We start from the raw sequence: 17,245 nt of genomic DNA on the forward strand, positions 1-17,245 counted from the left end.
CAGGGTATAAAAAACTGAACTGACAAAACTGTTTAAATTTGATACAAACACTTGGTTGTAATTATAATTTCCAAGTTTTCTCTAATTTAAATTGCTATACAGTACATTTTTTCACTGTATAGCAACATATGCCAAGAAGCAAATTCTCATACTATAATTTTCCTTTCAGCAGATTTTATTAAAGTCATATTAGTAACAGGAAGGCAAATTCTCTTTTGGTAGTTCCAGGGATGGAAACACTGATTTCATTGAAAAGAATCAAAGAGTTGTGTGGATAGGGGAAGAAAACCTCTATGGGGATATCTACACTGAGATCAGGAGTTGTGACTGTAGCTCATGTAGACATACCTAGAAACATACCTAGATCAAAGCTAGCGTGAGTAATAATAGCAGTGTAATTGCAGGTTAGCTTTCTTTATACAAGCCCCCACCCGGATCCCAGGTAGCCCGTGCTGCTGCCCATGCTGCCGTGGCTACACGGCTGCTGTTACTAGCTAATCAAAGCTAGCTCAGGCATGCCTACACAACCTGCAGTCACGCCTCCTGATTGTAGCGCAGGCTTGCCGACAGCAATTCCGGGCCCCAGAGCAGAACAGTCCATGGGCCCCCTAGAAAGGGATGGCTGAGGTTTACAACACTACTGTTTATCTTATTGATAACACATTAGAGCCCACTATACGTAAGTTGTGGCGTTGCTTGATGTAGTTAAATTTTTTTTCCAGTTACAGCACCAGTATTAAACAAATTGTGAGCCTAAATAGAAGATATAGAATGAGCATGTGACTTATGAGGAGAGGCTGAGGGAACTGGGTTTATTTAGTCTGCAGAAGAGAAGACTGAGGGGGGAGTTGGTAGCAGCCTTCAACTACCTGGTATGAAATTAATTCTTTATAGAATATGAAGGATCACATACGGTACATGTGCTATGGAAGAGGAAGTTGAAATAAAACATATAACACACATTTTCATTGCTAGGAAAAATATTGGACGCCCAGAGGATTCAGGGGGCCTGGGGTCGAATTGCCGCCGAAGACCCGGCACTTCGGTGGGGGGTCCTTCCGCTCCGGGACCTGCCACCGAATTGCTGCTGAAGACCCGGAGTGGAAGAAACTCTGGGGGCCCGGGCCCCGCGAGAGTTTTCCGGGGTCCCCGGAGCGAGTGAAGGACCCCGCTCCAGGGGCCCCGAAAAACTCTCGTGGGGGCCCCTGCGGGGCCCAGGGCCTGGGGCAAATTGCCCCAATTGCCCCCCCCCCGGGCGGCCCTGTTGGACTTTATCTGATCTTGAGAGGAAAAGTCATTTGTATGCATGTGCTGAATGTGGGGCTTTGTATCTTTGGACAGAGACCAATCTTATTGATAGTGATATACTGAACTGTCTGAAAACAAGCCAAAGATGCCTTCCTGAATATTGCTAGATATTTTTTTAAGATAAAAATATGTGAGGTGACAATGGCATTCACTGAAGAGTGTGTGTGTGTGTGTGTGTGTGCGCGGTGCTGCGCCTGCGCTGGCTGGTGCCCAGCAAGCTGCCAGCTGCGCTGCTAGGCATGCTCTTCCAGCATGGCCAGGGCTTCCACATGCCCGCCCGGCTGCCTTCGGCACCGCTGGTACCATCCCTCATGCGCCTAAGAGCCGTGCGGCCTGCCCAGGCAATTTAAAAGGGCCAGGGGCCCCTGTCAGCAGGCCTGTTGTACCATAGACATATCCAATCAGACTGATTCTTCTCTTGCTTACAAAACTTCTAAACCAATATAACCCCATTGATTTCAGTTGAGTTTTTCCTGATTTACACTGAAGTGAGACCAAAATCAGGGTCTATATCCATAGATGGTGTTTTGGAGATGTGAAATCATGAAAATATTGGCTGCCCATCTATATTCATGAGTAACCCCACAATCTTTGTATATGTGTGATGACTTCCTTGATTAACCCATCACTGATAATTATTGAATGTACAACACCTGCTGCTCACAAACAGGGAAGAATTAGTAGGGGAAGCAAAAGTGGATGGGAACCTGGGAGGCAGTGACCATGAGATGGTCGAGTTCAGGATCCTGACACAAGGAAGAAAGGAGAGCAGTAGAATACGGACCCAGGACTTCAGAAAATCAGACTTTGACTCCCTCAGGGAACAGATGGGCAGGATCCCCTGGGAGAATAACATGAAGGGCAAAGGGGTCCAGGAGAGCTGGCTGTATTTTAAAGAATCCTTATTGCGGTTGCAGGAACAAACCATCCCGATGTGTAGAAAGAATAGTAAATATCGCAGGCGACCAGCTTGGCTAAACAGTGAAATCCTTGCTGATCTTAAACGCAAAAAAGAAGCTTACAAGAAGTGGAAGATTGGACAAATGACCAGGGAGGAGTATAAAAATATTGCTCAGGCATGCAGGAGCGAAATCAGGAAGGCCAAAACACACTTGGAGTTGCAGCTAGCAAGAGATGTTAAGAGCAACAAGAAGGGTTTCTTCAGGTATGTTAGCAACAAGAAGAAAGTCAAGGAAAGTGTGGGCCCCTTACTGAATGAGGGAGGCAACCTAGTGACCGAGGATGTGGAAAAAGCTAATGTACTCAATGATTTTTTTGCCTCTGTCTTCACGAACAAGGTCAGCTCCCAGACTACTGCACTGAGCAGCACAGTATGGGGAGAAGGTGACCAGCCCTCTGTGGAGAAAGAAGTGGTTCGGGACTATTTAGAAAAACTGGACGTGCACAAGTCCATGGGGCCGGATGTGCTGCATCCGAGGGTGCTAAAGGAGTTGGCGGATGAGATTGCAGAGCCATTAGCCATTATTTTTGAAAACTCATGGCGATCGGGGGAGGTCCCGGATGACTGGAAAAAGGCTAATGTAGTGCCCATCTTTAAAAAAGGGAAGAAGGAGGATCCGGGGAACTACAGGCCAGTCAGCCTCACCTCAGTCCCTGGAAAAATCATGGAGCAGGTCCTCAAGGAATCAATTATGAAACACTTAGAGGAGAGGAAAGTGATCAGGAACAGTCAGCATGGATTCACCAAGGGCAAGTCATGCCTGACTTACCTAATTGCCTTCTATGAGGAGATAACTGGCTCTGTGGATGAGGGGAAAGCAGTGGATGTGTTATTCCTTGACTTTAGCAAAGCTTTTGTTACGGTCTCCCACAGTATTCTTGCCGCCAAGTTAAAGAAGTATGGGCTGGATGAATGGACTATAAGGTGGATAGAAAGCTGGCTAGATCGTCGGGCTCAACGGGTAGTGATCAATGGCTCCATGTCTAGTTGGCAGCCGGTTTCAAGCGGAGTGCCCCAAGGGTCGGTCCTGGGGCCGGTTTTGTTTAATATCTTTATTAATGATCTGGAGGATGGTGTGGACTGCACTCTCAGCAAGTTTGCCGATGACACTAAACTGGGAGGCGTGGTAGATACACTAGAGGGTAGGGATCGGATACAGAGGGACCTAGACAAATTAGAAGATTGGGCCCAAAAAAACCTGATGAGGTTCAACAAGGACAAGTGCAGAGTCCTGCACTTAGGACGGAAGAATCCCATGCACTGCTACAGACTAGGGACCGAATGGCTGGGTAGCAGTTCTGCAGAAAAGGACCTAGGGGTCACAGTGGACAAGAAGCTGGATATGAGTCAACAGTGTGCTCTTGTTGCCAAGAAGGCTAACGGCATTTTGGGCTGTAGAAGTAGGGGCATTGCCAGCAGATCGAGGAACGTGATCGTTCCCCTTTATTCGACATTGGTGAGGCCTCATCTGGAATACTGTGTCCAGTTTTGGGCCCCACACTACAAGAAGGATGTGGAAAAATTGGAAAGAGTCCAGCGGAGGGCAACAAAAATGATTAGGGGTCTGGAGCGCATGACTTATGAGGAGAGGCTGAGGGAACTGGGATTGTTTAGTCTCCAGAAGAGAAGAATGAGGGGGGATTTGATAGCTGCTTTCAACTACCTGAGGGGGGGTTCCAAAGAGGATGGAGCTCGGCTGTTCTCAGTGGTGGCAGATGACAGAACAAGGAGCAATGGTCTCAAGTTGCAGTGGGGGAGGTCTAGGTTGGATATTAGGAAAAACTTTTTCACTAGGAGGGTGGTGAAGCACTGGAATGCGTTACCTAGGGAGGTGGTGGAGTCTCCTTCTTTGGAGGTTTTTAAGGCCCGGCTTGACAAAGCCCTGGCTGGGATGATTTAGTTGGGAATTGGTCCTGCTTTGAGCAAGGGGTTGGACTAGATGACCTCCTGAGGTCCCTTCCAACCTTGATATTCTATGATTCTATGATTCTATGAAAGCAGTTCTTCAGGGCAGTCAGTTTTCTAAAGCTAGAATATCAGTTCTAAAAGTATGGCTCTCATGGTGTTAATTCTCCTTATGACATGAAAAACCTGATACCTCTTGCAGATAAGCAGTGGCAATAAATATTAATTACATCTATTTATCACCAGGGATCCTAGAAATCAGTTTGTCACAGAAAAACATAGAATTTTCATTTTTACAGAGAAAAAATAAAAACATATATTAAATATTAACTAAATTTTAGTGGAAGTACCAGTGTCACTTATTCAATGCCTGGCTGGGGCTCAGGCGGTCAGCCCTGGGCGGCTGGGGCTGGGGCTGAATACCCAACTTCTGCCAGTGTCAGCCCTGGGTGACTGGTGGTTCAGTTAGTACAAAGAGCTGGATAATGGAGACCCTGATAAATGTGGTTCTACTGTATATCAATAAAACATTGTGTTCAACTGATACCTATATATATTGTGGCTAGAGAAACTAAAGTTCAGCATTACATTTTAATCATGGAAAAACATGGATTTTTTTTGTTTTTTTATCAGAGAATTCTGGGGGTTTTTTATCACAGAAAATTAGGATCCTTGTTTATCACCTTTCATCTTGATGGATCGTAACATGCTTCACAATCCTGCAAGAATTACTGATCATAGTGTGTACAAACAAAGCCATTGAAATAATGGTGGCGTAGTAAACATAAAATCTGGTAGTGTTTGCAGTGTGTGTTTTAGGCTGCACAGCAGTTGGGATGTGGGGGGGACATTTTTGGCTAAGGACACAGGGTGAAATCCCCACTCTTGTGCAAAGTGTTATAGGATTAGGGTGACCAGACAGCAAGTGTGAAAAATTGGAACGGGGGTGGGGAGTAATAGGAGCCTATATGAGAAAAAGACCCAAATATCGGGACTGTCCCTATAAAATTGGGACATCTGGTCACCCTATATAGGATCTTTTATGATTACTAATGGGGGATGGAATTTTTAGCATATCATTGAAAATACTCCCACAAATGAAACTGCATGGTATTCAAATTATCTATGTCTGAAAGACTAAGAGCTTAGTCAGGATTTAAAGATGTGGTTCCAGAGAATTCTGGTATTCCCCACCTGATTCCTAGATTCACTTGGTTTTCCTTCTAGCCTGCTAGAAAACTAGCTGCATATATTTAAACACATTTGTGTGTCTTCAAACTGGAGGCTTCCACATAAATAATCTATACAACCTGCCTAAATATATGATATTTATCCATGCCCTAAATACATATACAATGGTCTATAGATAGACATACTGTATTGCATCTATGAAAAACACAGTTACAATGAAAATGTATCCTTATATCTAGGAGCCAGAAATTGTTTGATTAAAATATGTCCTTAACTTTTTATACTTTAAAATTCATTTATATAATATTTACCTTTTCCATAGCCCTTCTTTCTTCCTTTTTTATTAATTAATTACCTAAAGCAACACCCACAGAGTATCAATGGGTCAGTCTTTGATGCTTCTACTGCAGGTGTCATGTAAAGTTAGGACATTAACATAATATCTCAATTCAGCATGATTAGCTCATTTTAACTACTTGTAATCATACCATCCTGTTAGTAATATTATTGCAGAGCGTGGCTCCCAAAGCAGATGTGAGAAGACAAGTCATTGCTGATTACTGTGACTGGTAGTAACCTGTACCTTTTCATATTGTGAATAAAAAATTTAGCTTGGTTTCTCAAATAGTGATTTATATCACAACATCAGCTGAATAATGTCACAGCTATGAGTGGGACCTTTGCATAAACGTTTGTAATATGGTCAGTCCATTATTTAACATCATATTGTTTGTTCATTCCTATATTTCCATGTTCTAATATGAGTCAAATTGTTTTAGACAAGAGCTTTGTAGTTTACTGTGTTTGCTAGCTTCATGTTACATTTTTGCCTGTGTTAAACCATTTTGCATCATCTATTATCAGTGTCTGTGAAACAGGGGCAAGTAGTGTAAGTAGCCAGATGTCCTAAGCCTAAAAAAATAATAAAAAGTATTAATAAACATAAAAAATAGCATAGTCCTAGAAAAGCTAAAATTAGAAACAGAAAAAACACTTCTAGACAAAATTACAATTTTAAAGACTGCAGGTTCCACATTAATTTTTTTTAATTCTCCTCCTATCTCCAGCATTGCTCTAAATTAACTTTTGGAGAGAGAACTGACAAGAAGAATGCTGACATCCTCTGTCTGTCTACATAAAGACTAATATGAACAATCATAGTCAGAGTTTTCTAGAGTATACCGCCAGTATTCCTGAACACTAAGCTGGAGGGGCCATTCTTTTAGGGGTGAGAGGGTAGTTCAGTGTCCAGGCTAGTGAACTCTTAAACCTTTTTGGCAGAGAAATTATCAATTATGATGGTGGTTTTAGTTATGCACACATCTGTCCACTAGCAACTGGAGTGAAACCATCAAGAGATTACTCAAAGCAGCAATCTGCTAGCAGTAACCAACAGTCACTAGTGATCTGGTATCAGGGGGTAGCCGTGTTAGTCTGAATCTACAAAAACAACAAGGAGTCTGGTGGCACCTTAAAGACTAACAGATTTATTTGGGCATAAGCTTTCGTGGGTAAAAACCTCACTGTGAACTAATGAATGACCACATAAGTGACTGGTGTGTATTCCATTACCAATCTCCTGAGCCCTAAAGTCCTCTCTGAAAAGTTCTGTGTAGTGACACATCTAAATAGTTTACAGATCTATATAATGTCTGTATTTCTCTTCCCTTTTTATATTGTAATAAAAATATTTGCATGAAAACAGTACCTTTGGATGAAATTGATTCCATCCACCTAGAGCCCAAGTGTCTGGGCTCTATGCAAACATAGTGAAGAGCGGTAAGGAAGGTGTAATCCATCTCCCCAGCCCTTAGGCTGGACTAACAGCTGTAGACCTTCCATGCCAATTGCATGGGATACAGAGGCCACTGGATCAGCATAAACACAAATCCAGGGATCCTTCTCTGGCTCATCTTGAAATGCCCTGGGACTGCTAAATGGCCTCTGTGCATCAGTCTATGCATGGGTGGTGCTGAGCCCATTTCTGTGCCATGTAGGACGTGTGCAGTGCCCTATATGGGCATGCAGACAGTTGACCTCCCACAGAGACCCCATTCAGAACATTATGTGGTACTATCCTTCCAACCAGGGATGAACTTCACTTTTTTTTTTTAAATAAGATGTGTGCTGGTGGTGTTTCTGCTTATTCCTCAGATTAATTTATATTTCATTAATTGTGGCCTCACAATCAGTTGGTATGGAGCCACAAATGTCACAAACAGGATTATGCTTTCAGATGAGGAATAAGCAGCAGCTGGAGTGGATGGGCCAAAGATCCGGTTTTCATAGGAATCCTGTAATTATGTCCCAAAGGGAGAGGTAGGAGCAGTAAGAAGTCTTCTCTCCCCCTACCCCAATATTATGGTTCTGAACTCTTTCATTTAGCATCTGTATTGTACACTCTATAATTAAATACAATTAAAGCCTGGGATACACTATAGAAATTCCCTCTTCAGATACAGCCAAGAGAAAATCCTATTTGGAAACAACTAGCTTCTGTATATAATTAATTCCATTCCCATTGACAAATCCCAACTTTTGGAGCAACTCCACACCTTTTAGCAGGGAATACATACTATACATTAAACTTATGGGTGTTGTGTTCCCACAGGAATAGAGAGGAGAGCTATTGAAAGTGCAGAAATATCTGCTTGAATTAGTAATAGGCAGGCCATTCCTCCAGTTCTAAGCCAGACTGTCCTGTTTTTTTCCCCCAAGGTTTGTCCCCTGTCCAGTACTGGTATAAAACTGGATTTGGTTTTGTCTGATATTGCCTCATAGGATGGAGGCTGCCATTTTGAAGACCACGCCACTGGTGTGACCTTGCACGAACCATGCGTGCAAGATCTTGACAGCAAGGGCGGGGTCATGAAGACAGGGGAGGGCCGATGCCGTTTTCAGAAGTACCAGAATGTCCAGTGTTCTGGGCATACACCAGTAGCCACCCTAATCAGTAGTGGGGAAGGGGTCAGTTGGAGAACATAAACCATGTGCAACTTTACTTTCATTTTAATAATGGCTATCCTGCAGTCAGGGCCGGCTCTGGCTTTTTTGCTACCCAAAGCAAAAAACGCCCGGCCGGCCGGAGCAGCAAGGGGGGGGAGGGGGGGGAGGAAAACAAACCTGCCCCCGGCCGGAGCGGCGAAGGGGGGGTGGGGAGAACAAACCAGCCGGCCGGAGCAGCAAAGGGGGGGGGGGAACAAACCTGCCCCCAGCCGGAGGGGGGGGGGAGACAACAAACCGGCCGGAGCGGCAAAAGGGGGGGCCCGGGAAACAAACCTGCCCCTGGCCGGAGCAGCAAAGGGGGGGGGGGGAACAAACCTGCCCCCGGCCGGAGCGGCAGGCAGGGGGGACGACAAACTGGCCCGCCTGCCGGAGCGGCGAAGGAAAGAAAAAATAAAAACAAACAAAAAATACCTGCGGGGCAGGGACTCCCAGCCCTGCAGACCCCGGGCAGTGGAGTGCGCACCCCGGCTAGCGGGGGGGGAGAGAGAAGGGGGGCGGCCAGGGCTTCCTTAAGCGGGGCGCTTGCCACACGGCCCCTCCCACTGCGCCGCCTGCTGGGAGGGCTCCGCGCCGCTCCGTTCGGCAGGCAGGGAAGGACGTGGGCTGCCCTACCGGGCTTGATGCAGGGCGCTCCCCTCCTCCACCCCCTACAGGGCGGCGGGAGCAGTAAACCAAAAAGAAAAAACCTGCAGGGGCGGCCAAAGCGGTGAAGTGCAAAACAAAACAAAACCAAAAAAAAAAAAAGGATTAGATGGAATGCTGCCCTTTGAAATCTGCCGCCCCAAGCACAACCTTGCTCGGCTGGTGCCTGGAGCCGGCCCTGCCTGCAGTCCAGCATCGGGTGGGTTTAACATATCCCAGTGTTCTAAGTATTCTCTAATCTGTTGCTTATTGTTTTGAAGTTTAAAGATCATACTTTATTGAGTTATGATTTTTAAAACTTTCCATATGACATCTTTAACACTAATACAGATATGTTTGCTTTAGTTCAGTCTCTTCCACCAAATAACTTTGGCCTTGCAATGCTTACAAAAGCAGGGGGAAATTTCAATAAACATCCCCTTTGCAAGAAGCTGTAATTATGGCTAATCCAAAAAAGAGAGCAGCCAAGAGAATGGTGATCCCGCTAGGAAAACACAGTTCAGCTTTGTTAGAGCACTGCTGAAATGTAGCATGGAAATGGTGAGTTTCATTTTTAATTTGTTTGTTTCTCTTTCGCAGCCTGTGATTCCAACCAGTCCAACAAGCAGCTCCACAACACCAACCAGCACAATGGGCATGTCCACAAAAATTGACAGCTCTGCTCTTCAGGACATTTTCATCCTCTCTCCCATGTCAGGACTTTATGGCCCAAGGTAAATCTCCCAATGAATTTGAGCATATTCAGGCAATATTTTACAGGTTAATTGCTTCAGACTTGAAAACAGAAACAATTTATTCTTCCCTTCCACTTTATGTATAATCAAATATTTCAAGATGTTGTACAAGGCATTTAATTAAAATAAAAAGCTGTAACAGAGTGGCTATGTGTAGAAAATGTCATAACTATCATCCTCTATGCAGCCATGAAAGTCTAGCACTATTCTGGATGGCCAGTTAATGTGCAGTGGAATTAAGAGGAAGGAATATATTAGCCAGGATACCAAAATTTTGTTTTTAATAATGTCATAGCACCTTTTGTTTCCACTTAAACAGCTGACTGGGAGATGACACTAAAACCTGTTTTAGACCATGATTCAGCAAAGCACTTGAGCAGCTGCATAACTTTAATCATGTGAGAAGTCTCATTGACTTTGGTGAGACTACTTCTATCTTATTCTGAGGCTTGCACTTCTAGTAGTGATGTAGTAGTCCCTCTACCCGTCTGCCACCTTTAAGGAGGCAGCCAGATAATCCCTTTCTGACTTTTCAGGGATGACCAGCTGGTATGATTCCTCATCTTTTGTTTCCGGGGAACCAGGATGGGAAATCTCCGTTTCCCCCTCCAAAGGAAATATCTTCAAATAGTACCAGTGCCTTCTAAGGCATCTCTCAGCTCTAGAATGAGTTAGAAGCCAGCTCAGTCATTAGCAGAAAGATAAACTTTCAGTGTTTAGGATCCCACTGTTTCTGAATTGCACTGGGCAGGAAATCTGATGTTCTGCAGAGGTTTCCTATGGATTGTAAGAACCAAAGCTTTACTTTGATGCTCTCCCTGAAGATAAAATATTAGGAGTAGGTCAGAAGAGTGAGAAGCGTGAGAGAGTTAAGTGAATTCTGAAGTTGTTGGAGGGTGTGGAGTGGACATGACAAACCTGTGTCGTGAGGAGGTGGTCCATTTGGAATTGAGCAGGGCCAGGCTTGGTTTTGGGAGAAAGTTTTGCAAGACTCAGTAGCTTTGTGCACTTTTAACCTGACACAAGGTGAAACCTAGTCGTTTCAGTTGAGTTGTGAATTGAGGTTTTTGACTTTTCAAAAACCTCAACGTGAAATCCAGAGACCAATTCCCTTTCTCCAAGCCCCTCTCCCTCCACTGGGACAAGAGTTTTAGGGTATGTGTCAGTAAGAATCCCACTGCAAGCACACATGCATGTAGAAATTGGTATCTTTTGAATAGCAGTGTCTGTCCAGGTCTCACGTGTGCCCTGTGCCTCCTTGCTCTTCCATGAGAGGGCTTAATGGGCAGAGCAGCCACGACCATCCCTCAGTTCCATGTTACTGCGCAAGGCAGCAAGACAGAACCTAGTGAATGTCCAACCCACTACTCTCTTGTGAGCTTCAAAACCTGTATTTTTCACAGAAAACTGTGAAGAACTTCATATTCTCAACCCTTCCCAATTGGACATTTAAAAGAAAGAAAGAAAAAAAAGAAAACTCATCAGCAAGCCCTTAGACAACAGGCTGAGGCACTTCTCACCAACCACCATGTCTCATGGCAGACTCTAAGTCTATGTCTACACAACAAGCTAGGGTTGTGGTTCCTCTCATCAAACTGGCATGAGTATAAATAGCAGTGTAGCTGTGGTACCACAGGTGTCAGCAGAGGAGGCAGGGCTGAGCTGTGTCAAGTACATACCCACCAGTTTCCTGTGGGTTTGTACTCCATACGGCTCAGCTGGGCCTCCACTACCACTACCCGTGCTACCGTAGTTATGCTTCTGTTTATACTCATGCTAGATCAATGAGAGCTAGCATGAGTGTATGAACACAAGCAAGGGAAACATACCCCTGGCTTGCAGTGTAGACAAAGCCTAAGCTGGCAAGGTTCAATCCCTACCCATCCTGTGACAGCCTCATTCATCTCAGAGACAGACATAGGTAATGCTTTTTCTGCTTGGGAGAGAGCCACCTCCCAGACAAATCTCCTCAAGGACTTAAAGTCCAGGGATTCTCAGCTCAAGTTATACCTGTTCTGACTCTGAGGAAACACTAACAGCCAGAATGAAGAAAAAAAATCATCATTGACCAGTTATCCTTCAGGAAGACCCCACACCCCAGAGTCCAGGAAGAAGAAAGTACCAACAACATCGGCATCAATAACCTCAGCACTGACAACTTCAACCCCAACAATCTTGGCACCAGCATCCTTGGCACAGACCCCAATAGGTCCAGCGGCTGCACCCCGGACAGTGTAGGGTGACTCTGAGAGGCAAGGCCAGATGAAGCATAAACATGGCTCCAAGCACCACACAGGACTACTCAACAAGGATTCTAAATGCCACTCCTGCAAAGACAAAGGCTCGATCTCTTATGAGTCAGAAGAGGGACGCCAACCATGCAGGAAAAAAGATCTGGTACTGACCTCACTGCTGAGCCTGTTAACAGTTTGAGCTGTACCTCAACAGAGGAACCAGGGACATCTATCATACCAGAACAGCAGCTAGCACCAGCACCACCTGGCAATGGGACCACTCCCCTCTATGGCTATACCAGTTGAGGAAACTTACTCTTCCTCCCCCTCCCTAATCTACTTGTTCTTGTTGGTGTCAAGTAAAGATCCCTCTATGCTATCATTGGAGAGTGACCTCAAGGAGGCTTCCGGAAGCCATCCATTCTGGGACCCATCTTAGGCAAAATGTGAATGGCACTGGGCCAGCCAACCTCAACTGGGCAAATACACTTACAGCATGCCACTTCAGTCATATTGGCCATATTGGGGACCAGCATAATATATGTTCCAGAACAGATCCTCCCCACCTTTGCATACATCAAGAAGTGGGGGACATCCCACTTCCCAGCATCAATAGCCAGGCCACCCACACTAGAGCCAGATGTCAGCATCTAGAAGCAGGTGGTAGTGGAGGGACAGCATTAATCTTTGTCTGCATCTCAGGAATCATGATCATCACCAAATGAAGTCATGGCTCCAACACTGACAGCAACTTTAAGGCTTTCCATGCCTTCCTGTTGCAGATTGTGGAGACCCAGGCCACTGAAACCAAGGTGATCCAAGAAAGATCTCACAAGCTCTTTAGTGTACTGATCTCCACAACCCCAACCTGATTTGCCCTCTCAGTAAAGTAGGGCACACTCAAGCTGGCAAAAGGGCTGTGGCAGATCCTCACCACTCAGCCCTCACGTGTCACCATACAGGACGTGCCTTTTGAAGGATGGAGTTCTTTAGTAGCAGAACTCATGGAACATTCCATTCGCTAAAAGACTCATAGGCCACTCTGCAACCTTGGTATCTACAGATGTTACATATGCTAGGTGTTTTCAGAGGCTTACATCAACAGAACCCCACTGCACCCAGCCCAAAACATTCCTCTGTGCTCCCCAGTTCAGGGACCACTGCACTATGCAGTGGACTTACCACCAGGGTAGATGCCAAGTTCAGGAGGATGGTACTACAATATCTGTTTGACTAATGCAGCTGAAACTCCTCACCCATCATCCAGAGGGGACACTACTTGCCAGTCACCTACAGTAGGATCCACACTGACATATACTTGAAGAAGAAAGAACTATTACTTACCCTACAGTAATAGTAGTTATCCAAGATGTCTTGCATGAATCCCTTGACCCACCTCCATCCCCACTCTCTGAATCCTCAGCTGTTACAGGAATTGTGAGGGACCTGAGGAAGGGTTGCATCACTCCACTCTTTATGCCCTTGCATATGAGCGTAAGGATGCACACGTTGCACGTATGGCCACAACAGACCCTGCTGTTCAAAAGAATTTGATCTTGGGTCTTCGAGGCACCTGCAGATCTTTAGTGGGATCCACACAGACTGCAAGATCTTGGAGAAACACAGTTAATGCAGGGTAAAAAACCATTCTTATTCCACAGTGACAATGTTGAGATTTGTTGCCTCTTTAACTTGGTGTAAAATTTGAGCACAGAGTCTTTGATGATCAGCACATTAGGAATTTATATTGGAAACGGTGTTTTTTCTTTTATGATTATAGTCAATGCCTATACTATGTTTTGTAAAAATGAGTACTACTTGTCCCGTAAGTCTGCTAAACACTGAAAGCAAAATAATTCATTTCAGCTAATTATTTTAAAGAAAATTGGAAAAAAATGCTCAGCACTGCTTTCTATTTTGGCTGCAGGTACATTCACTTTCTTTTTCAGTTGCTGACAAATAGTGCAAAATATCAAATTTCTCTTTCACATAATAAATTATATCCTAATAACGACGCACCATTGTTTAGAACAGAGTGGGAAGTGGTAGGTCCACTTTAGGTCTTCATCATTCAATGATCCTTTTCCCTATATCTCTTTGGATTATTTTTATGTCAATATCTTTAGGGATGAAATTGGAATAATGTCTTGTGATGACATCAGCAAATATGGAAAGTCTGGAATGAAAGGCTCCGAGTCACCTAGCTACTTTCTGGAGCATGAAAGTGGAAAGTATTACACATTAATTGAAGATGAGGGCCATCCAATGGGCTCTGAGTATGAGAGAGGCAGAACCACAGGAGTTCGGAGAAGAGAAAAGACACCCACTCATGGTATGTTTGATTGCTTTGGTCTTCAGAAGTTGACTGGATTAACAAATTGTATCACTATATTATTTACCAACTCACAGTCACTCTGTGACCTGTTTGGGACCAAAAGGTGATAGAAATATGCTTTTGCTTTGAATAGTAACTGGACGTTAGTATTATTAAATGTTCAGGATCAAGGTGCAAGATTTTTTTTAATACATTATCTACTTCAAACCCACAAGATTGTGTGTGAAAATTCTTTTTAAAAATTTTAATGGATGGGGAGATAGATGCCACTTTCACTTATTAGTCTCTACCTACAGTCTCTTGGAGAGATTCCTACCTGCAACTTGCAGAAATACTAAAATATTATGGAACTGCCTGAAAAGGCATTGGTAGAAGATGAAAGCATCTGCAAAATGAAATGTCATCCCTAATTTAACCTTGTATTAAAGTGTATAATCACTTAGTACCTTGAAAGGTATTGTGAGGATTAATTAGTTAATGCTTACAATGCAATTTGAGATCCTAGGATGGTTAGTGCTAAATATGAATGCAAGATATTGTAACAATAATAAACTCTGTTTTTATGTAGAAATCAAATATTGTACATAATACATTGTAAAAGAGTTGCTGAGCTATAAATATATTTGTATCTATTAAAGATGAACATTGATGATCAGTGAACTTTAGAATAACATTACTGAAACATACTGGAAGCCAATTTACTCTTGTATTTGTGGTATTTTTCTTTTCAGTGCAGTAGAGATTATTTTGTTGTGAGGGTCACACACCTTTAAGATGGTATGTGCTGAGCATATTTATAAATAGATATATATTTATATGCAACTTGTAATACAGTATATTGATTTTTATTTTTGTTTGTTTGAGAGAGTGACAACATTTCCCTGTCATTGTCACCAGTGAAAAGAATTACCCTTTCTGTCAGATAGGGCACTCCCTAAGAGACTGGTTCTGTCCTCTGATACATGCATATACCTCCCACTGAAGTCAGTCAGCAGCCCAAAAGCATGTTTGGGGCTCAATTTGATCCTTAGTCTTTTGTTTCACTTGGAATAATTCTAAATAATTGCACCGATTACTGTCAGGAATTAATCACAAGTATAAGGTTTGTCCCTTCGGCTTCAACTTTCTGACCTCCACTTCCCAACATGCATTTGAATTATTCTTGAAAGAAATGATGGTAAATACTGTAAGAAATGGCTTCTGGCAGACTCATTAAAAGCAGAGTTGGAGTCTGTGCAACGTACTTGCATTCCTCTGGGAAACTGCAAAAACACAGGAACCTTCCGCTAATGATTTTTTTAGGTGACATATATAACTTTGTAAACATAAGCACATGCTATTCTTTACCTGATGACAATTTTGCTGCAGGAGAACTAACTTTAATAGTAAATAAGGTGTACACTGTGCATCTTGGAGAGGTTCTCTTCTGTGTTGTTTCTCTCCTACTGTACTTATCTTATACTACTTAAGTTTGTGCAGTCCCCATGTAAAGCACTAGGAGAAACTAACAGCAAAGTACTCAATTTTAAATGAAATTCCGGAAAGATGCAGTTCTGGGACTTAATGCTGCCACCTCTTCTTCTCCATAGAAAGCATTAAACCAATGCCACTCATGAAGATAATCCCAAAGTTAATGAAAGAGAAGAGTGGATCCAATATGGCCTGCTTTCCCTAAACTCCTAGCATTCCTGCATATTTGGGGCTTGGTTGGCTGTTGGGAGGACACAGAGCCTGGATGCAGTCACTCTATGTGACTTACTCCCATAGGAAAAAACATTAGAATTGCCAGCGAATTTGCTTTTGGAAATTAAGGATGCTCATTGGTGAATCCGGTTGATATGTGGCATTTATTTGTAATATATGGACAAAGGACTAATAAGAATATGACCACATAATTGGCTACACTGCAGAAGCAGGATTGTTGCTACAAAGTCAGTGGATACCACAAGCCCTCTATGCTTAATTATAAGAACTGGTTTCTATATAAGCCTGAGTAACTGCACAACTGGTATTTCTAAAAATCCTTAAAATGGGACTGGAATATCTCCAAGTATGTACACGATCTCTTTAGAGACAGGACTAGGCAGCACAGAATTTACTAGGCTGTTGAGGGCAACCTTGAGAAATTTCTCTTCCTGGACTTTCTCAAAGAGAGCAAATCTGGAAAGTCCTTAAATCCAAGATGTTTGGAGGAGAAACTTAAACCTATAGAATACTACTTTTTAAAAAAACATTGTTTCATGTTCTCATTTTTCCTTCCCTCAGAAGTATTTCCATGCCAAGTTAGGCTTCTAGGATAATAGGAAAATATTGATCAAAATGCATCTCCTTTTCTGTCTCACTCTTAATCTTTGGAAGGTGTCTTCACTTGGTTCCTCGAGAAATTTCAGAAAATATCTTAGTACTACTCTAGTTTAAACTAGAGATAAGCCATAGTGGCAGAAGTCCAGATGGAGATTTCAAACAACTTTAAATTTGGAGATAATTGGACCTGAGGTTTTGGTTTGGCTCATTATAAAGATAGGGTTCATTTGCAAAATTTAGTTTTGTATAAGAAATACCACCCAAAGATTAGGGAACTTGATCTAGGTTTGTAATATTTCGTGAAGTAAATTTACAAGCATGTGAGAAAAGCTTGTTTCATTTGGTGTATTGTTGTAATGTGAGTGAAAAGTTGTTGCAGAATTCAGATATGTTCTGATAAAGATTTAAGCATCACATCCAACTTCTCAGTGAAATAAGTTCTATGATCACAATTTCTGCATAACTAAATATGTATATGCTATATTTTTTCTAGACTTCACAAGTTTAAAAATGAGTGAGGGGGATTTTGTAAAGTGCTTTGAGACACTCTGATAGAAGGCAACAGTTAGAGAAGAAAAGAGTATTATTATTAGGTGCCTCTCTTTCTGTTTATGTTGAGTTCATA

At 43.1% G+C, this 17,245-nt stretch overlaps 1 protein-coding gene across 5 annotated transcripts in view; it reads left to right on the forward strand.

Annotated features, from left to right (window-relative positions):
* Positions 1 to 17,245, forward strand: part of LOC135883552 (connector enhancer of kinase suppressor of ras 2-like) — a 569,301-nt gene that overhangs the window by 369,424 nt on the left and 182,632 nt on the right. For 3 of the 5 annotated variants that reach the window (XM_065410741.1, XM_065410742.1, XM_065410744.1), the window contains 2 exons: positions 9,593 to 9,726; positions 14,108 to 14,313. In XM_065410741.1, the coding sequence (XP_065266813.1) occupies positions 9,593 to 9,726; positions 14,108 to 14,313 (340 nt within the window). Of the gene's footprint in view, positions 1 to 9,592; positions 9,727 to 14,107; positions 14,314 to 15,732; positions 15,735 to 17,245 lie in introns of all 5 variants that reach the window. The other 2 variants (XM_065410743.1, XM_065410745.1) reach the window with 1 other exon arrangement.

The sequence above is a fragment of the Emys orbicularis genome, chromosome 9, assembly GCF_028017835.1.
Source record: "Emys orbicularis isolate rEmyOrb1 chromosome 9, rEmyOrb1.hap1, whole genome shotgun sequence".
NCBI classification, from domain to species: Eukaryota; Metazoa; Chordata; order Testudines; family Emydidae; genus Emys; species Emys orbicularis.